Genomic DNA, 17,463 nt, shown 5'->3' with positions numbered 1-17,463 from the left:
CTGCATGGGAGGCTCAGGGGAAGCAGCCACACCAGCAGGGCTTGAAACTTCCCTGTTTTGAGCAGATCAGGAAGTCTTGCTATATTTATAACATGAAATTCCAGTGTGTTTAATTTTATTAGTTTAATGGTTTTTCTATGAAACTACTCCTCCAAAAACATGTAATTAAAACATGCACATCTAATAACCACTGAATGCTGTGCACAGAGCCTTGGCCTATAGCACTGTCACAACCTAGGACTTGCATGGAATATACAATACCCAAAGCCTTCTAAATGATGAGATAAATTCTGCTTTCACTGATTTATGTTTAATTAATATTGAATTTGTTTGTATTTACAGAATTGCAAAAGCTAATGTAAATACCAGAAGAAGTATGGGATGGGTCCTGGGTAGCACATGAGGCATCTGTCTGGTCTTACAGATGTGTTAACAACATCAGATTTTTAAAAAACAGATTATTTCTGTCAGATTTTAGCCACACTTCCTGAAATGTCCACAGGCACATCAATAGCTTTATTTTGGTTTATTCTTCTAAAAAATATTGGCCATCAGGAAGTTCTTAATGGGCTTAATTTTAACCTCCCTGAGTCTGAATTTCTTGTGTGTAAAGAAAGCTTTATTTTTTGTTTGTTTACTGTGGTGATTTAAAGAATTCATTATTTTTCCACCATCTTGAAAATCTTATGTCATCTTATTAAGATGGAAATTGTAAAAAAATTTAAAATTCATCCTTTTTTTCAAAATTCTCCCATTTCATGATGTTCCATGATACCATGAGGCTAGCAGATCATATTATTGCAGGGTTACACTAAGATCAGTATGTACAACCAGGATACTTACAAGTCAGCTTCTAATTTCACACATAGTCAGGTAAACAACCACTCTGCTTTCTAAAGATACTGATTTCCCTCAATGCCCATGGATTTAAGTAGCAGTGAGATACAGTCATCAACTTCACAAGCTTTTAATTAATGTTAGGGATTTAGATATATATTTGGCACCTAAATTCTGAATTTTCTTTTTTTTTCTTTCATCTATCTATCTATCTATCTATCCATCCATCCATCCATCCATCCATCCATCTTCTTTAACTGAAGAGAATTCAATTACTGGGATCTGCACTAGCAGGCCACTCCTAGATTAAATTACTTATATTTGGTATAATTTAATACAATACATAACTAAGTATTTTTAGTATAATTTAATTCACAACAGTTATCAATTATCTCACTTTTCTAGACACATCCTATTCTCAATAGCTATGCTATCAATATATAATATCAATAGTATATGCTGGGATTACGAGTTGCAATTTGCCAGGGTGGTTTCTGACAACATGACACCAGAGGTATTATCCCTCAAAATGCTAAGCAAGCCCTTGAAGTTACTCTATACAAATGGAATGGCAAAACCCATTATTTTCTGGGGAAAAAAAGGATCTCATCTTTATGTTGTAACACAACTCAGCATTCTGGTCACCACTAAGTCTGAATTTACTCCTTTCAAAAAGATCAAAGTTTTATGTTCTACTCAGACCATATAAACTGGTCTATAGTGCTATAAACTGATGTCAGGAAGCAACACCTTAAAGGAAAGTAAATAAAAGAGCATTTTGTTACACCTACTTTTAAAATGTGTTTAAATGAAACTTTTACTATCACTTCAGGCATATATCATATTTGTAAATCTATTTTATTTTAGCCACTGCTATTTTCTTAGCCTCATGCAAGAAGTTTGAAAACTTTGTATCCCAGTAAAACGCTTGTTCTGACCAAAGAAAAGAGTTAGAGCAGATGATCAGGAGTTAAGGAGAAAAGGCACAACTACCTGGTTCGTTGCGTGAATTCCTGAATCTAAAGAGGAAGAGCAGAGGACAACTCCTATTGAACCAGGATTACTCATCATCTGTTGTATACCATCCTTTGGCCAGGAAGCCAACGAGGGATAACATCTCACGGTCACAGCATTACAGACATGCATGCAAGATTTCACAGCCCTGCAAAACTGATTGTCTCGACATGCAGAGTTGGAGGCAGCTGAACACGTTTAAACACAATTGATGCTATCAGTGTTCATGAAATCTGTGACAGGTGTGGGCAGTTCTTTTCAGAGTATCACGCAAGACCAGTCATGTGCAGATCGTACATTATGCATCGTAGTTATGATGTTCTGCCTTGCTCAGCTGCTAGGCAAAATATCCTCCTCTGCTAATGTCACAGTGTCAGGACACTGCTAGCACCAGAAAGCTTTTAACATAATGATGGATATCCACAAAACCTTTTTTTTTTGGTTTGCTAGCAAATCCTGGCATGGCAGACTAGAGAATCCATAGATATTTGTTGAAACATTTACTTTATTTCCAGGAATAAATTTGTACTGTGCAGTCAATAGCTTGCTGTTCCACCCTGAAAGACTTCACCCACCTCAGAAAGCCCCAAGGTGTGTTTGGGCTTGAACCACACCCAGCCCAAATAGGTACCAGTATTTTGTTTGTCCTTGCAGCACTTCTCCAAGACTTTTTGAGCCCACAGACTCTGTGAAGCCTTGGTGGGAAAAGAATCTCCCTGTCTAGTTCCTTTAAGAGGACCAGTACTGCCCCCTCCTGTGAGCAGCCCCATGGCTAAGATGCCGTGTTTCCAAACCTGTTGGTTATCTGCAGCAAACGGACATAAATTCCTCAAAAAAAAAAAAAAAAAAAAAAAAAAAAAAAAAAAAAAGAAACAGTGAAGGAAAAAAAAAAAGGTCACTAAATTCCATGTGAAATTTTGTCCACCTTGATTTAGAGCTAGTACTGAGGTGCAAAAATAACCATTGCTTACACCCTTTGCTTGATCGCTGTTCTTGAACACCAGTCACAGAGACTTCAAAGACATTCAAGGTCACTTTCTGGCAGCAAGCACCTTCTCTGAAAAACACAGGATTTTCTCCTTCAGCTGGCTTTACACTTCTGATCTGTTCTCTTTTATTTTCCTCTCTTTCACACAAGCACTAACACATAAGTTCAAGCATGACAATGATGGATTTACTAAAATAGAGGTGAAGAGAACTCTGTAAGCACCTCCAGCTCCACCTGTCAGGCTCATCACATCAGCCTTGAATTCCTCTGCCCCAGGCACAGCCACCTCTAACTCCAACAACTCCATTCCCCTGGGCTGTAGCCAAATATTTGCCTGAGGGTAAAATAGTTGTAAGGATAATCATACAAATTTAATGATGCTCTGTCATCAGCTTTGTTTCAGGTGCAAGAATTGTGTCTGGAATGTCTGGTAGGCTTTGCTGCAATTTAGAAGCAAAAGACAACAAAGAAGCCAAACAAGCCCCACTTTCAATGAACTGCACGCCAAATCAAACAGCATTCTGAAATTGCATTAAGAAAATTGCTAAATGTTCACACGTGCAATAATTTAGTCAGCCAAAGAAGTATTTGGTGTCTTTTGATTTAGGTGCACTTTTATTATGTAGATATATATTTTGTTGCATACCAGCAGTTTCCATTAGTAAATGTAAGTTAGTCAATAAGCATAAATTTTTGAAGAACAGTACAGAAGGGAATTTTCCAGACTCTGGAAGAACATTGCACTTCAGAGGGTAGTTCTGAAAATGAACATGGCTGTTGATTCATTTTAGGCAGGGAAAATATAATCTAAAGGATATTTGGAAGTTGCAAGTCTGAACAAAAACAGGATGAGAATGATGATACCACAAACAGAGAAAGGCTTAGGGTTATTTCAGAGGAAAGAAAATAGGATCCGTTTTGACTAGATAAAAGTGCACTGAAAGGCAATCTCCAAGAAGAGATTTGAGATGGATACCCACCTCATAATAGCTTAAGATGGGCAACAGAAAGAAAAAAATTACGGTAAATTCCTGAATCTTTGTGGATTCTCTGTGTATATGTATAAACCAGAAACAGGAATGAGATAATGAGTGAAAAGAATAAAGAGAAAGACACAGGAGGAGTGATTAGAGTCAGTAAGGAGTGACTGTCATGAAAACCTGTTGAATAAAAGCTCACAAGAAACCATAAAACCTGAACTAGAAGATGCTTGCCACAAGCATCAAAGTTGCACAGTGTATCAAGGCAAACAGAACCAACAGTGGTAAAAAGACAGAGAGACATTGAGAGGGAGAGTGGATGCAAAGTAAAGATGCAAAGTAAAATAGTTTCCATTTCTGAGAAATGCTATCATTTTTTGTGGAGCTGTGTTAAGATACATTAAAAAGATTTTTTCAGAATTCCATGAAAAATAATTACCTCCATTCTAAGAATGCACATGACAAGGTAAGAATCAAACCGCCTGCGTTTACAACTGTAAAAGGAAAGGAGGTAGCAGAACACATCAAATCAATGATCATTCACCTGATGGCCTGATACATGTTTCATTTTAAAGAAACAAAGTAGTTTGCTTTTATTCCCTTCGGCAACACCACCTGAACCCATGCACTATACAACACACATTTTTATTCAGTAATCTTGGGGAGAGATTGATTTTCAGTTTACCATATAGAAGTCTAATTGAGTCAGAGTGGATTGCAAACACCTCTGCTTTCATACATGGTACCTTGCACTGAAGGCTGGGTGGGGAGTGAAGCCTCTGCTTGGAATCCAGTCCCACATCTTTTGTCAATCTTAAATTTCTCTGGAGCTGCATATGATTCTGATGTGAGAGGTTAAATCACATGAGTAAGGCTGAAAGATTTGCCATAATGCCCCTGTTCAGCCAGCTCTGCCTCAGGCTTCACTCTCAATACTGGGATGATATGGCTCTTGTCCTAGCAGGGTGCAATAGGTGTTAATTAAATTACTGTTTGCACAGTGCTTCACATTCAGAGAACTCTGAGGTCCTCAGCACAGGAGACACACGGGGCTGTTGGTGCAGTAGGGCCGTGATGATGATCATGTGTATGGAGCACCTCTCCTATGAGAAAAGGCTGAAAGAGTCGGTGTAGTTCAGCCTGGGGAAAAGAAGGCTCCAAGGAGACCTTATTGCAGCCTTGCAGTACCTAAAGGGGGCCTATAAGAAAGAGAGTGACAAACTTTATTAGTAGGGCCTGCTGCAATAGGACAAGGGGTGATGGTTCTAAACTGAAGTAGGAGCAATTTAGATTAGATATTATGAAAAAAAGGGTGGTGAAACACTGGAGGAGGTTGCCCAGAGAGGTAGTGGATGCACCATCCCTGAAAACATGCAAAGTCAGGCTGGATGGGGCTCTGAGCAACTTGATGAAGTTGAGGATGTCCCTGTTCATTGCTGGGAGTTGGACTAGATGACCTTTAGAGGTCCTTCCAACCCAAACTGTTCTGTGATTCTGTAAACTGCCCTACTGGAAAAAAAAAAAAAAAAAAAAAAAAAAAAAAAAAAAAAAAAAAAAAAAGTGGTGAAAGCGCCAAAACAGGAATCCAATTTGCATATGCAAAATCAGTAATTTGAAAACCACAGTTCTTCATGTGTGTCATCTGCCTTTTTGGCCTGTCATTTAGAAGACCCAGTAGTGGAAATTCCAGAGCAAGCACTTCAAGAAGCTTCTGAAAGAGCTGCCATGAAAGCTACCCAGAAGCCATTACCCTCCATGGGTGGTCAGGCAAAGTGTGTCCAAACCCACAGGCTCCATCACTCTTTCATTCTTTGCCTTGTGATATCCCATGCAAGTCATGTGTTCTGTAGCAGGGGGGAGACAAGGACAGCTGCAACACCATCTTGCTTCAAGTTAGTTCTTGAAAAGTTTTTTCCAAGCCAAAAACTCATACAATGCTTTCTAGATATTAACATGGAAATAAAAAGCTGCAGCAAATCGTCTGTGCATCAAATTCCTCGTTCATTTTGAGGAAGGTGTCTTGCCCCGGCAGGAAACGCTCTGACCCCTTGCACAAATGGCAGCATTTTCAGCATATACATTTAGGATGACAACACAGGAAATCAGCTAACACAATAATGCCAGATCTTCCGTAGCCATTTCAAGCTACAAAAATCCAGCCTGCTTGCCAGGAGGGGTTCTCCTGTGGCGTGAAAAAAGAGAGAAAAAAATATTGTCTGTTGTAAAAAGAGTAAAAAATTAGGTTTTTTTTGTTTTTTTAAATAATAATAATAAAAAAGAAGGTGTTGAACGTCCATGCGGCCGGGGATCTGGGCGTGTCGGGGGGCCCGCGGAGTCTCCGGGTCCCGCAGCACCTGGCGGCGCGGCGCGGCCCCGGCGCCGGCGCGCCCCGCGCGCTCCCGCCAGCCCGCTCACCTCCACATGCACACACGCGCGGCGGGAGGAGGAAGGACATCTTTCTCGCCGTTTTCGTTTCGCCACTTCAATTTCATCCCTCGTTCTTCTTATTTTCTTTTTCTTATTTTCTTTTTTAATTACATTTTATTTTATTTTTATCCGCGTAATTATTTGTCGGGGTTCTCCAGCCGGATCCCGGCGGAAAAGGTGGATCGCTTCTCAGAGGGTCCCCGCGGCTCCTGGGGAAGGTAGGCAGCAGCAGCGAATGCAGACGGAGGGATGGGGCCGCGGCTCCCCGCGCACCCTTTGTCTCCGCGCAGCGCGGGCCGGAGCCCGGAGCCGCCCGCGCTTTGTCCCCGCCGTCTGCGCAACCCTGCCCCCATCCCCGGCCAAACGTGTGTGCTCGGCCATGGTGCTGCCCTGTGCAAACCCTAAAATGCAGGCAGCGAGCCGTGCGGGGCGGGGGGAGCCCGGAGGGGCGGCGGGCACGGGGAGGCCATGCGGCATCTCCCCGCGGCTGGGGCGCGCTGCCGCGCCGGCGGCGGGCGGCGATGCTGCTGAGGCGGCCACGGAAAAAAACCCACAAACAAACAAACTGAACCCGCAGAAATAATACAAAAACCTGGCAGTCTGCGGCTACGGGCTTCCGCTGGCAGAGAAATATAATAAATAGCAATAATAAATGAGTTTGCCCCTTATGACGGGCGGGTGGCGGGTGCCGCAGCCCCCGCGGGGTGCGCGGCCGCCGTGCAGCCGTGCCCGGGGAACGTTCCGGGCTTTGCCTTAAACCCAGCACTGCCATGGGGTCAGGGCAAGTTTCACGGTATTCGGAAAATGCAGGCTGGGCCCAGGGCGCGCAGGCGTGTGCGTGGTGCCCGTAAATATATAGTAACAGCTGAGGTGGTCGCTTTCAGTGAGCGACGGCGAGAACAAAAAGAGGCCCGAGTGGATGCCCGGGGGTGCATTGGCTCACGTGTGTGTGCGCCCAGCTCGCTCTTGTGGCAGGGGGCTCGTTCCATTGTTTTGCGGAGTTGGTAATGCAACCTGTAGCTAGGATGTGTCGGTTTTCTTGGGAGAGAGGAGACGGTGAGGTGCGTGAAGACGTGCTTTGTTCATGTGACATTGGAAGGACTGAAATAGACCTTGCATTTGGCACCCCTGGTTTTATAGAAGGAGAAGCTCTGGTTTCCTTATGCCACCTCGTGTCCTTAGGCTATTCAGAGTCCCAGACTGCTGTGGGGCATTTCTACCACCCTCTAATCCAAATTATAAATAGGAACCTGTGCTGTGTTTTGTTCACCTTCAGGTTTGTTTGGCTTTTACTTGTGCTTGAAAGGCAAAATAACATAGACATTGTTCTAAGAGAAAGATATGTGTTAGTTGATAAAATATATTGCAGGAATAAAAAACAGTACGAAACAAAGATTCCCTACATTATGTGTCTAACCTTCGTAGATCAGAAGTAAAAACAGCCACAGGGGGAGAAAGAAACAGCATCCTCCATCTAAATTTTACTTCATTTGCTACCAAAAGACCAACTTTGTTTAAAAAGCCTCTAAAAGGAAATTCCATCTGTTGCTGAAGGATATCGGTATCAATAACTGCCCTTTCCAGGCTAGGAGCCCCTTCTGAAATGGCGCTGAAATCCGCTTTGCAAAACCTGCATGAAATCTCCAAACTGCCATATTGCTGGTAAGCAGAGGCCTTCTACTGAAGCTCGGTGGAAATTCACTGACTAAAATGGGATCTGCTTCGGTGTCATACTGAATGACTCCTATTTGACTTTGCCTTTTCGGAAGGTCGGGGTTTTTTTTATTTTAAGAGGCACCATAGAGAGAGCACTTCACTGAAGCACTCTGCAGCATCCTCTGTCTTGTCGCTTGAGACTCTTTGTGCTGCAGTTGGACCAACTGGGCTGCCCAGGCTGGGTGAGCATGGGAGACAGCTGTTGGCAGTGAGCACCAAGCTGCACATACCCCTGTGAAGAGGACCGTCCCCTGAGTTTGAAGCTTTCTGCAGAATGCTGTAAAACGTGGAGGATCAATTGTCCTTCGTGCCCAAATCCTGCTTTTTACAAGGGTTTTAAAGGATGGAAGGGAAGGCAGTGCTCTCTCGGCCTTCCTGCTTGCAGGCTGCTCCTCCTGGGTCTCTGTCCTACATTTTGTCTGTGTTTGCTGTTCTGGGAGCTTGTTCTTAGCAGCGTAAGAGTGGTGACCGAGCAGAAATGGGACTCTCTTTTCTCCTGTGCTCTTCCCTCTCTTTTAGCATCTTGCTCATTTCTGTTGGAATCTGCGTAGCAAATAACATGATAATAACGATCACTTAAAAGTTTGTATTGTGAAGGCAAGTGGATGTTGTGGAAATATTTAAATATTTCAAGCCTGAATTCAATTTTCTTTCTGATGGATACTTACTGCTGTGACCTTAATCCAATCCAAGAACTTTCAGCAGCTGATCTTGGGAAAAATGGCAGATTTTTCATGTTTTGCAGTTAACTCTTGCAATATTTGCCCAAGCTTATCAGGTAAATATTATTTTGAGTCTCTTACAGTCAAGAAAACTGAGGCAGAGAAATTACTTGTAAACCAAAGCAGAGGAGACATGAGTTACACATGTACTAATACAAAGAATTTTTCCTTCTGTAGTACAAAACTTATTTAAATGGGAATTTCAGAGCTGCTGTTTAACCCTTAGAAATACATCTGGATAGTGTGTTTTGTTGCAGTGACCCATAAAGCCCCACTCATACAGCATTTCCTCTTTCTGTGGAAGACAAGAGTGCGTTTATTTGTGGCGGTGCGTTTCGGGATCTCTTGGGAAAACCAAGACTGTCGAGAGGATTTCACAAAAAAATATAATGAGGAACAAAATGTGACTATATTCCTCTGCCAAATTCCTTTCCTAAATTGACTGGGAAGGGCTCAAAACAAAAATGTACTTAAAACCATTTTCCTTTATGGCTCATCTTTAAGTGTTTTGCCTAAAGTAATGAATCACTTGGTGAATCAGACTGGGATTTTATGGTTTCTTAGTTGCCTGCCTTTGATCAGCTGAGTAGCCTGTCGAGACTTAATTTGGGACTGTCTTCCCTTTCTTTATGGCAGCATGGAAGGGCAGTGTGGAGAGTGATGGGGCAGAGCAGGAGCATTTTCCTGTTGTAGCACGAGGTCATGCACTACCAAGAGAAAGGCTGACAATCCACATTTGTTCTCATCGCTTCTGTTTTATAGCACCCTTTTCTGAGCTTCCTTCCCAAGACTTCTGTCATTTGTTTTCCCACCCCCCATCTTATCTTTTAACTGTTTCCATCCTGCCTGCCCTGGGGGCTGTGAGGGAGAGGAGCCTGGGGATGAGAGGTGGTGGCTTGCAGACACCAAGCAAATGGCTGTGGCAGCTCGAAGGCCTTCCAGCCACCGCGCTGCCCTCATCCTGGTGCCGCTGCCGATGGCAGGACAGGAGTGTGCCAGCACCTTGATGGTTCTCTGTGGCTCCTGGGCCCAACTGGGACACTGCTGGGGCCCGGGTGAAGCCGCTTCCTTCCACTGCTCCTGTGGCTGCAGCCTGCTGCAGAGGGGCAGAGCTGAGGAGCTGGAGGCAATGACATTTCGAGCACTGCAGATGTTTGCTCAGTGGATGTGAGTCAGTCTAATTTCCAAGCTCTTTGTTATCTCAGTGGCTCTTCTCTAATCTCTCCATTCTGTTCTTCCTGTAGATGAGGAGTAAGTCTGGAGCTTTGTGTCCCTCATGTCAGGTGTCACCAATGCAGAACAAAAAGGAGATAGTTGCTTCCCTGCCTCCCAGTGTGATACTATTACGTATAAAGCTTATTCTTGCTTTTTGTCATTTAAGTGAATAGTCCATACACAAAGTTTCAGTTTCTGTGTTTCATTATTTATATCTGTCGTCTTACTGGTCATATTGCTCTTTGAAAGAACTTTCAAAAGTGTATGAGCATAGAAAGACGTATCACATCTCAGGCTTTGCAGAATGAAAACAGCTTGTGTGAAACTCAAGTGCAGGGTTCTGATAACTTGTAACCAACCAAGAGGAGTTCTTGGCAAAACTCCCTTTGAGAAGAAAGTTGACTCACATTTTGTCTTTTGAGCAAATTATCTTGAGTTCCACAGTTAAGTGTGCTTAGTGTGTCTTGGATATTTACCAACTCCGAGACCGTTTGACTGCGGGAAGCGCACAGTGAATGAAGTGCCCAGTGAAAGGGCATATTGCAAAAACCATACCCAGAGATAGACTAGATGTTGTCCAGCTTGACCACTTACATACTGGGTCAGCTTTTGAGCAGCCATGTGCCTTAAGATGACACTTTTGGAGCTGCGTCATTTACAGGATATGAAAAAAAAAAATGGCATGTGAATTAAGCTGTCGTGAGGAGTGATGAAGTTCTTTGTAGAAACACAGCTTCTGACCAACTGTTTTCTGAGATTATACATACCTCTTCCATGTATGGCCTAGAGAGGATTCATGCATGAACCAGAAGAAATAGATTGTCTGTATTATCATTATTTATTTTTTTTCAAATATAAAGTTTTTGATCCCATTACCGCTCTTGTGGAATTTTAGCAGTCCGGGAACCTGGAGTTGCAGGGGAATTTTTTTTTATGTTTCACAGGTTGACAGAGAAAATGACCACTTGGAATGTGCTTTAATGGCTTGTGAAGGTCTCAATGTCCTTGAAAATAATAAACTCATTTTATCTTCTTGTGTCATCTCATAGTCCTCCTGAAGTTGTGACTAGTTGTAACTTTTCCCATATTCTGTAAAGAGCACACAACAAATGAATTATCTCTAATGGCTTTTACAAGACATATCATGGGATGTTTAAAGAGAAGGCTAAGCTGCTAGGCCAGAGCAGTGCTTTTTCTACTAAACAGAAGAGCTAGGTCAGCTACAAAACACAGATCCTTGAGTTTCATTTTGAAGAGTCATAGCTCTTTGCTGGTTTTCTCTTGTGGTGATGCCTTCTTCAAGAAGGAGTGCTTGCCCATCTGAGTTGAAGAATTTGAAGAACAAAATTCTGATTTGTCCTTTATTATTTACTAGGTGTATGTTTGGAAAGAGAGGTTTGAGGGCAGGTCTCTGGAAGTTTTTCTTTTGAGAAGTTTAAGGCTGGACAGAGTAGTAGGCACAGTGACCGAGGTGATTGGGATTTCTGCAGTCACTATTCACGTGATTATTGACTGTCTTTCAATGTGAATTAGGAATAAAGCTCAGCCTAAGAACTCTTGCCAACATAGCATTTTTATTTGCATTTCTTTTTAGACATTTCTTGAATGAAAAGGCCGTAAAAATACAAATATTACCCTGCTGCTTCCAATATAGCTCAGTATCAACATATGGTGTATTTTTATTAGTTTAGTATAACTAATTATTATAGTTAGTATATTAGTATATTCTATTAGTATAGAAGCAATTTTGGGTCACAGCACTAGTGGCACGTACACCTGAGGTGGCAGCTTGCCTAGCTCAGCTATCCCAGCGTTGAATCTCCTTTTGGGAGCAAAGCTAATGCAATTTCAGGGAACAGCTCAGTGTGACTGCAGACCCCTCCCATGGGTCAGGGGGGTTGTCCTCCAGCAGCACCAGGCTCCGCTGTAGAGGCCAAGGGACAGGCCTGGAGTGGACATCTGACTCGTAGGGAATTAAGCTAGCTGACATGAACCATAACCCTTGGGATTTTAGATGTTATTTAGGCTCTGTGATTTGTCACATGGGTGAACTTGAAGTTTAGAGTGGGGGATTTGGGGATGAAATTCATTTGACCACCTGAACTCCACTGACTGTAGAGAATGCCCAGAGTAATTAGCAGTGACAAAGGGTTTTCTCTGTATATCTCTAAGATAAAGTTATCATTAAAAATTTTGTGATTTGCATAGTGTTTTATTCCAGGTATCACACTTGTATCACCCTTTGTCTCTGAATCTTCAAGCACTTCACAAACTGAGTGTTAGTGTCGCTATTATCATCTTAAGTTTATAAGTGGAGGTGCAGAGGACATGTTGGTTTTACTTTGGCAAAGGTCTGTTATGAGTTCATGCCGTGACAATGAAAACTTCAGTTCCCAGCCCCACCACTCTCCTCACCCACCCCATGTTTTGACACTGAGATCAGGTTTTCTCATACTTGGAAGTGCTATGCATTATTTCATTCAAGATTTTTGTTGTTGTTGTTTGCTTGCTTCAGGCTTTTGTTTTGATGTTTTTTTAGTAAACCACTTACCCTAGCAAGAACCTGACGCATATTCAGAGATGTGCCTACTTTCATGATACTGCAGGAGCAACTTGTCACTGAAACATGGAATCTGCTGAAATGATTGCTGATGCTTCAGCTTGCTCTAAGATTTTGCTCTGCCTTATAGAGTCATAGAAGGGTTTGGGTTGGAAAAGACCTTCAAGATCATTTCGTTCCAACCCCTCTGCTGTGGGCAAGAGCACCTTCCACTACACCAGGTTGTACAAAGCACCCTATCCAACCTGACCTTGAACAGTTCCAGAGACGGGGCATCCACAACTTCTCTGGACAGCCCATTCCAGTACCCCACCACCCTCACAGTAAATCATTTCTTCCTAACATCTAACCTAAACATGTCCCCTTTCAGTTTAAAGCCGTTCGCCCTTGTTCTATCACTACATGCCCATGTGAAAAGTCTTCATTCAATTAGTTTTCTATAGAAGCAGGGTTTTTGGTTGAAACAGACACAAAGCTTGTCACTTTTGTGCTGCAAAGATTCCTTGGGGATGAAGCAGGGAGCTGTGTTCCTGCCAGTCTGGTCCTGTAGTGTCCCAGTGACAGGGGCAGAGGGCGAAGCTGGAGCCACACATCAGTGAGCTGTGCAGCCGGCTCTCCAGTGTGCTGCTTACCTCACACCGCTGCTAATTTCAGCACCTTCAGCTTTTGAAACACTTAATGGGGAATTTATTAAGCACAGGCAATGTCAAAACAGTTCTGAAAATCCTCCTGGGCTTTCATGATACAAAACAGTGCCCAAAGGAAAAGCTTCTCTGCTTGAATCTCAGATGAACCTTTACACAGGCTTTAAAATGCTGGGGGACACAGATCCTGGTACAGAGGTTGCCAGGTCTCTTAAGAAATTGTTTATTTTAGGAACTCGCGGTCCCAAGAAACTTCAGAATTCAGTCCTTGGGGACTTTAGGCCTTGGTCCTTGACACCTCAGCAGTCACTGTCTCCTGTGGCTTTATCCTTTTATAAAAGATTGTGCCTCTCTTCCAAAATAGGTAGACTATTTTCTCCCTGCAGCCTCCAGGAAGATGGTTCCAGAATGCTAAAACCACCCTCTGTTTGCCAGTCTGCATTTATTTATCAGCAGCCTAAATAATTTTATTTTTTTTTTTAATATTTTATTGTGCCAACATTTTAATACGTGAGAAGTTTTTTCCTGGTATCTGTAGTGGAAATCTCTTTTGCAGAGGAGTTGAAAAGTACCCAGCTGGCATGCCCCAAACTCTACCCTTGCACCAGGCGGTGTTTGCCACCATAATCACATGCTTAGCTGCTCCTTCAGTTGAAGAGAAGGGATCCTGCCCTGCTGTTAGCCTCGAGGCTAGCCTTTAAAATTGACACCTGAAGTTTGGACAGGGTGGGCTCTTGAGGAATTGTTAAGAGCACGTGTAAACTTTAAAATGGCATTTCTGAGAAAGTATTTACAGGGAAAAAACTGCTCATTTGCAAACCTGTCTTCTGCATGGTGGGGATGTGGTATAAAACAGAAGTACCGACTTCTGTAAACTTCATTTGAAACAGGCAGATGTTATAACTGAACAAGAATTACATCCTCCTGTCTCTCCCTGCAAGAGCCTGAGGATGCTCATGCCTCTTTGCATGCAAGCAGTTTGATGGCTTTGAGGTAACCCTGAGAATTTAAAAATATCCCCAAATTAATCTAGTGTCTGAGGGTTCACCATGTACCCCAGGCTGAGTAAGTTGTTTGGCAGTACTGCAGGAAATTCATTCACAAAACGGGAATTCAGAGAGTTGTGGTGCAAGAGCTTGTTTGTGAGTAACATACTGTTGCCTGACTACCACGCTGGAGTTGTAGCTCAGCCGAGAGTGGTTGGACTCCAGAAAATACTGGTCTTTCAGTTGATTTGCATTGCTGATGAGGAAGTATGTCTCTGTAGCAGACTTCTCTGATCTGCCTTTGCTTTTATGGAATACATCTATCGGAGGAGAGATCACCTGATCTCTAGATTATAACTGCTTGACACAAGGTATGCGTTGCTCTTTCTTTCTGTGATACATGAGCTGAGGGATTTAGGTTTTTTCTGTTTCTCTCCTTGTTCATAACAAGTTTAACCATCCAAAAACTTAAACAAAGCAGCCACTGCACCTCTGCTTTCCCAGAAATCTTTAACAGGTTGGAATACATGCATTAGTAGAACAGAGTATTGGGATAACTCTATCCCTCTTTCTATCCCACTTACCATTAGCATGGATGTGTATTTTATTTTTTTAAGTACGAATGGAGAACACACAGAGGACAAACACCACACATTGAATTGAGACTTGGACAAGCAAATAATTTTTATTCCTTAATTTGTAGAAGGTTAATTTTTTTTCCTGAAACCATCAGACTTGGTTTGCTCACAAGTTTAAAAAAAAAATAAAAATACCATCTTCAGCAATAGGTTGCAGGACAGGGTAAATTTATAAGGTTAGTGAGGTTGAGCTCATTACAACATATGAGGTTACTACTGTTCCACACTGTATTTAGGCCATACCCTGAGGTCCAGCTAACAGTACAAAATCATTTGGTATGGATGGCCCTCCTGCACTGGTTTCACTGGTTTCTCCTGGTGATATTGCCTGACGGTGGTGGTATACATCTTGGATTTTTTTTTTCTTTTGTTTTATTTAGGTTGCTGACACTGTGGCTGCAGTTTACCCACGAGATATCAACCAAACACTAGGATTTGAAGAACCACTTGGATAGGCACAGTTCCTCACCCAGCATGCCTTTCAAAGCTGGATTAGAACTGACCGAATTGCAGAATATGACTGTCCCTGAAGATGATAACATCAGCAATGACTCAAATGATTTCACAGAGGTGGAAAATGGCCAGATAAATAGGTGAGTATTTTTCCACTGACGTTGCCTCTGCTAAGAAACACACTGTTTAAAAACAGCATTCTAATTTTCAATATATGTCTTGAATTATTCATTACCAAGTCATGCTCCATTTGAAGATGTAATTTGAATTTCATACGTAACATCTGTTGGGCATAGGCTGCAATAGCAGATAAAGCAAACAGAGTAGCAATTTATTCATCATTTTGAATCTTTCAAATTAGTCTAATAAAATTCACAAATATATAATGCAGCAAAAAACCAAAATTTTTAGATGTCTGCTTACACACAGCGAAGAAGTAATAACAATACGATGGCATAATTTTGGAGAGGTCTGTTAGTTGACCTTTGGTCTCTGATATGACAGTTTTAACTTGTCTGGCCACCTCCATGTATCCAAGCTTCTGGGGAGTTACAGCTGGTGTGGTTGGCAGCAAATGTAGTTCCAATCTGTATTTGCAATTGGGCAAGATAAACTGAGCAGCGGTTTGCTCCCTTGAGGCAGAAGTGGCAAGAAGATGGTAAAACTGAGTCTTACACCTAACTCAGCTCAAGTGTAAAAAATGCATCAATAATGGTGAAAAGTATTAGTTACAATTATTATCAATACAATTATTAGGCTGTTGATTTTTTCTATAAGCTTACAGTCATTTCTGAAGAGCGGCCTTTTCCACCAGAGAGCCATTCTCCAGCCCTTCCTGCCAGCCTCCAACAGGTGCTGAGCCATCCAGTTTATAGCAAAGACCTGCTGACAGACCCTGTTTGTATTTTGTGAGCTGTAAAATAGGAAGCTCTGTTTTGATCAAACTTCCTGTTCAAATATTGCAAACCAAGGTGGAGCACAGGGCCAGTCAGTGCCTGCACGGGGATCCAGCCCTGCCGGGAAGCGTGTCCCAGCACATCATTCTGCTCCCTTCTGCGGGGCTGCCGCCGCCTATTTTACAATCTTTAAAATCTTCTCTTGCCTTTTCTTCCTGTTGGCAGCATCCTCTCCAGCTACATGAGAAACTCACTTTCTAGCGTTAAAACAAAATTCAGAGCTGTTTTTTCCCAGGTGAGGTTAGAGTCGGTTGTGGGACTCGCGACTGCGTGGGTGGACGAGGATCTTGGTGCCAGGCGTGGGAATAAGCAGCCAGCATTGTCCCCACGATTCAGGCAGCAGAAGCAGCCGGCCGTGCCGTGGGATGGAGCAGGGGCCCGGGCTGCTGGCAGGGGTGGGGGCAGCGAAGTGCCAGCCTGTCCCCAGCGCCAGCCCCAGGCAAGTCCTGGGGCCCTCAGCAGCAGGGAGGGTGGTGCTGTGACCGCAGCGCAGCTGCGCTGATGAAGATTAGAGCTGGTCAGGAATTTTCTGATGCAACTGCTTTGATGGAAAGTGCCAAAACGAAACACAAACCACTTCTGTTAAAAAAAAAAAAAAAAAAAAAAAAAAGGCAAGAGAAATACAAAAAAGCCTCTAACTTTGCCAAAATAAAACAGTTCCAGTATGAACATGCTTGCTTTCCTGCTGGTTCATGTTGTAAGGAGAGGAGCTTAGGGGCTGACAGTGGTAAATTCACTCCCTGGAGCCTGTTGAGGATTTATATCCTTGAGACAAGGAGTGGCTATACTGGGCTGGCTGTGCTTCCCCAGCACTTTGGCTGATGCCATCAGTAACTGTTATGGGGAAAAACCCTGCTGGTGCTTCATTGTCAGTGAATGTTTATGGAGGGTGGGGAAGGAGAGTGCTGGATGTGCCTGGTCCTCTGTGGTCACAATGTGCTTTCTGGAGTTAGGGGACAGTAAGTGTGGCAAGATCTGGGTTGGATCCAGACTGCCTGCGAAAGGAAGACAAAAAGTGGAGTGAAGAAAGAGGGTCAGAAACTCAGAGGCAGAATTTCTGATTAGTGGTCTATCTCTTAGGGCAGATTAACATATTCCACAATTTTCTGTTCCTTTCTGGAGAACTCGCTTCCCCTGCAGAAGGAGGATCTGTCATTTGGCTATAGGATATAGCCTATTATGGTTCTCTTAGCCCTCTGCCCAGGCACTCATTGCATCCCATATCTGCCCCGTATATCCCAGTTTGTTCATGTTCCCCTCCATGTCCAAACCAAGGCAGCTCTTCCTGAGCACAGCTTCCAGTGCAGCCTGCCAGCATGGCCTGGGG

At 43.0% G+C, this 17,463-nt stretch overlaps 1 protein-coding gene and 1 long non-coding RNA gene across 4 annotated transcripts in view; one reads left to right on the top strand and one right to left on the bottom strand.

Annotated features, from left to right (window-relative positions):
• Positions 1 to 6,190: 6,190 nt before the first annotated feature.
• SLC38A1 (solute carrier family 38 member 1) overlaps positions 6,191 to 17,463 on the top strand; it is a 42,034-nt gene continuing 30,761 nt past the window's right edge. For 2 of the 3 annotated variants that reach the window (XR_001521714.3, XM_015628357.3), the window contains exons 1-2: positions 6,191 to 6,464; positions 15,108 to 15,320. Coding sequence is in view for 2 of the 3 variants with exons in the window: in XM_015628357.3 (XP_015483843.1) it covers positions 15,202 to 15,320 (119 nt within the window). In the remaining variant the exon portion in view is untranslated. Of the gene's footprint in view, positions 6,465 to 7,887; positions 7,909 to 15,107; positions 15,321 to 17,463 lie in introns of those variants that run through there. The other variant, XM_033514308.1, reaches the window with a different exon arrangement.
• On the bottom strand, positions 14,749 to 16,623 carry LOC117244414. Its single transcript, XR_004497448.1, has 2 exons — positions 15,604 to 16,623; positions 14,749 to 15,477 (listed from the first exon to the last, which is right to left on the bottom strand). It is a non-coding gene; the product is annotated as an uncharacterized LOC117244414 (long non-coding RNA).

This window comes from Parus major, chromosome 1A, assembly GCF_001522545.3.
Source record: "Parus major isolate Abel chromosome 1A, Parus_major1.1, whole genome shotgun sequence".
NCBI lineage: Eukaryota > Metazoa > Chordata > Aves > Passeriformes > Paridae > Parus > Parus major.
The sequence above is the reverse complement of the archived record's forward strand: the minus strand, read 5'-3'. Positions and strand labels throughout refer to the sequence as shown.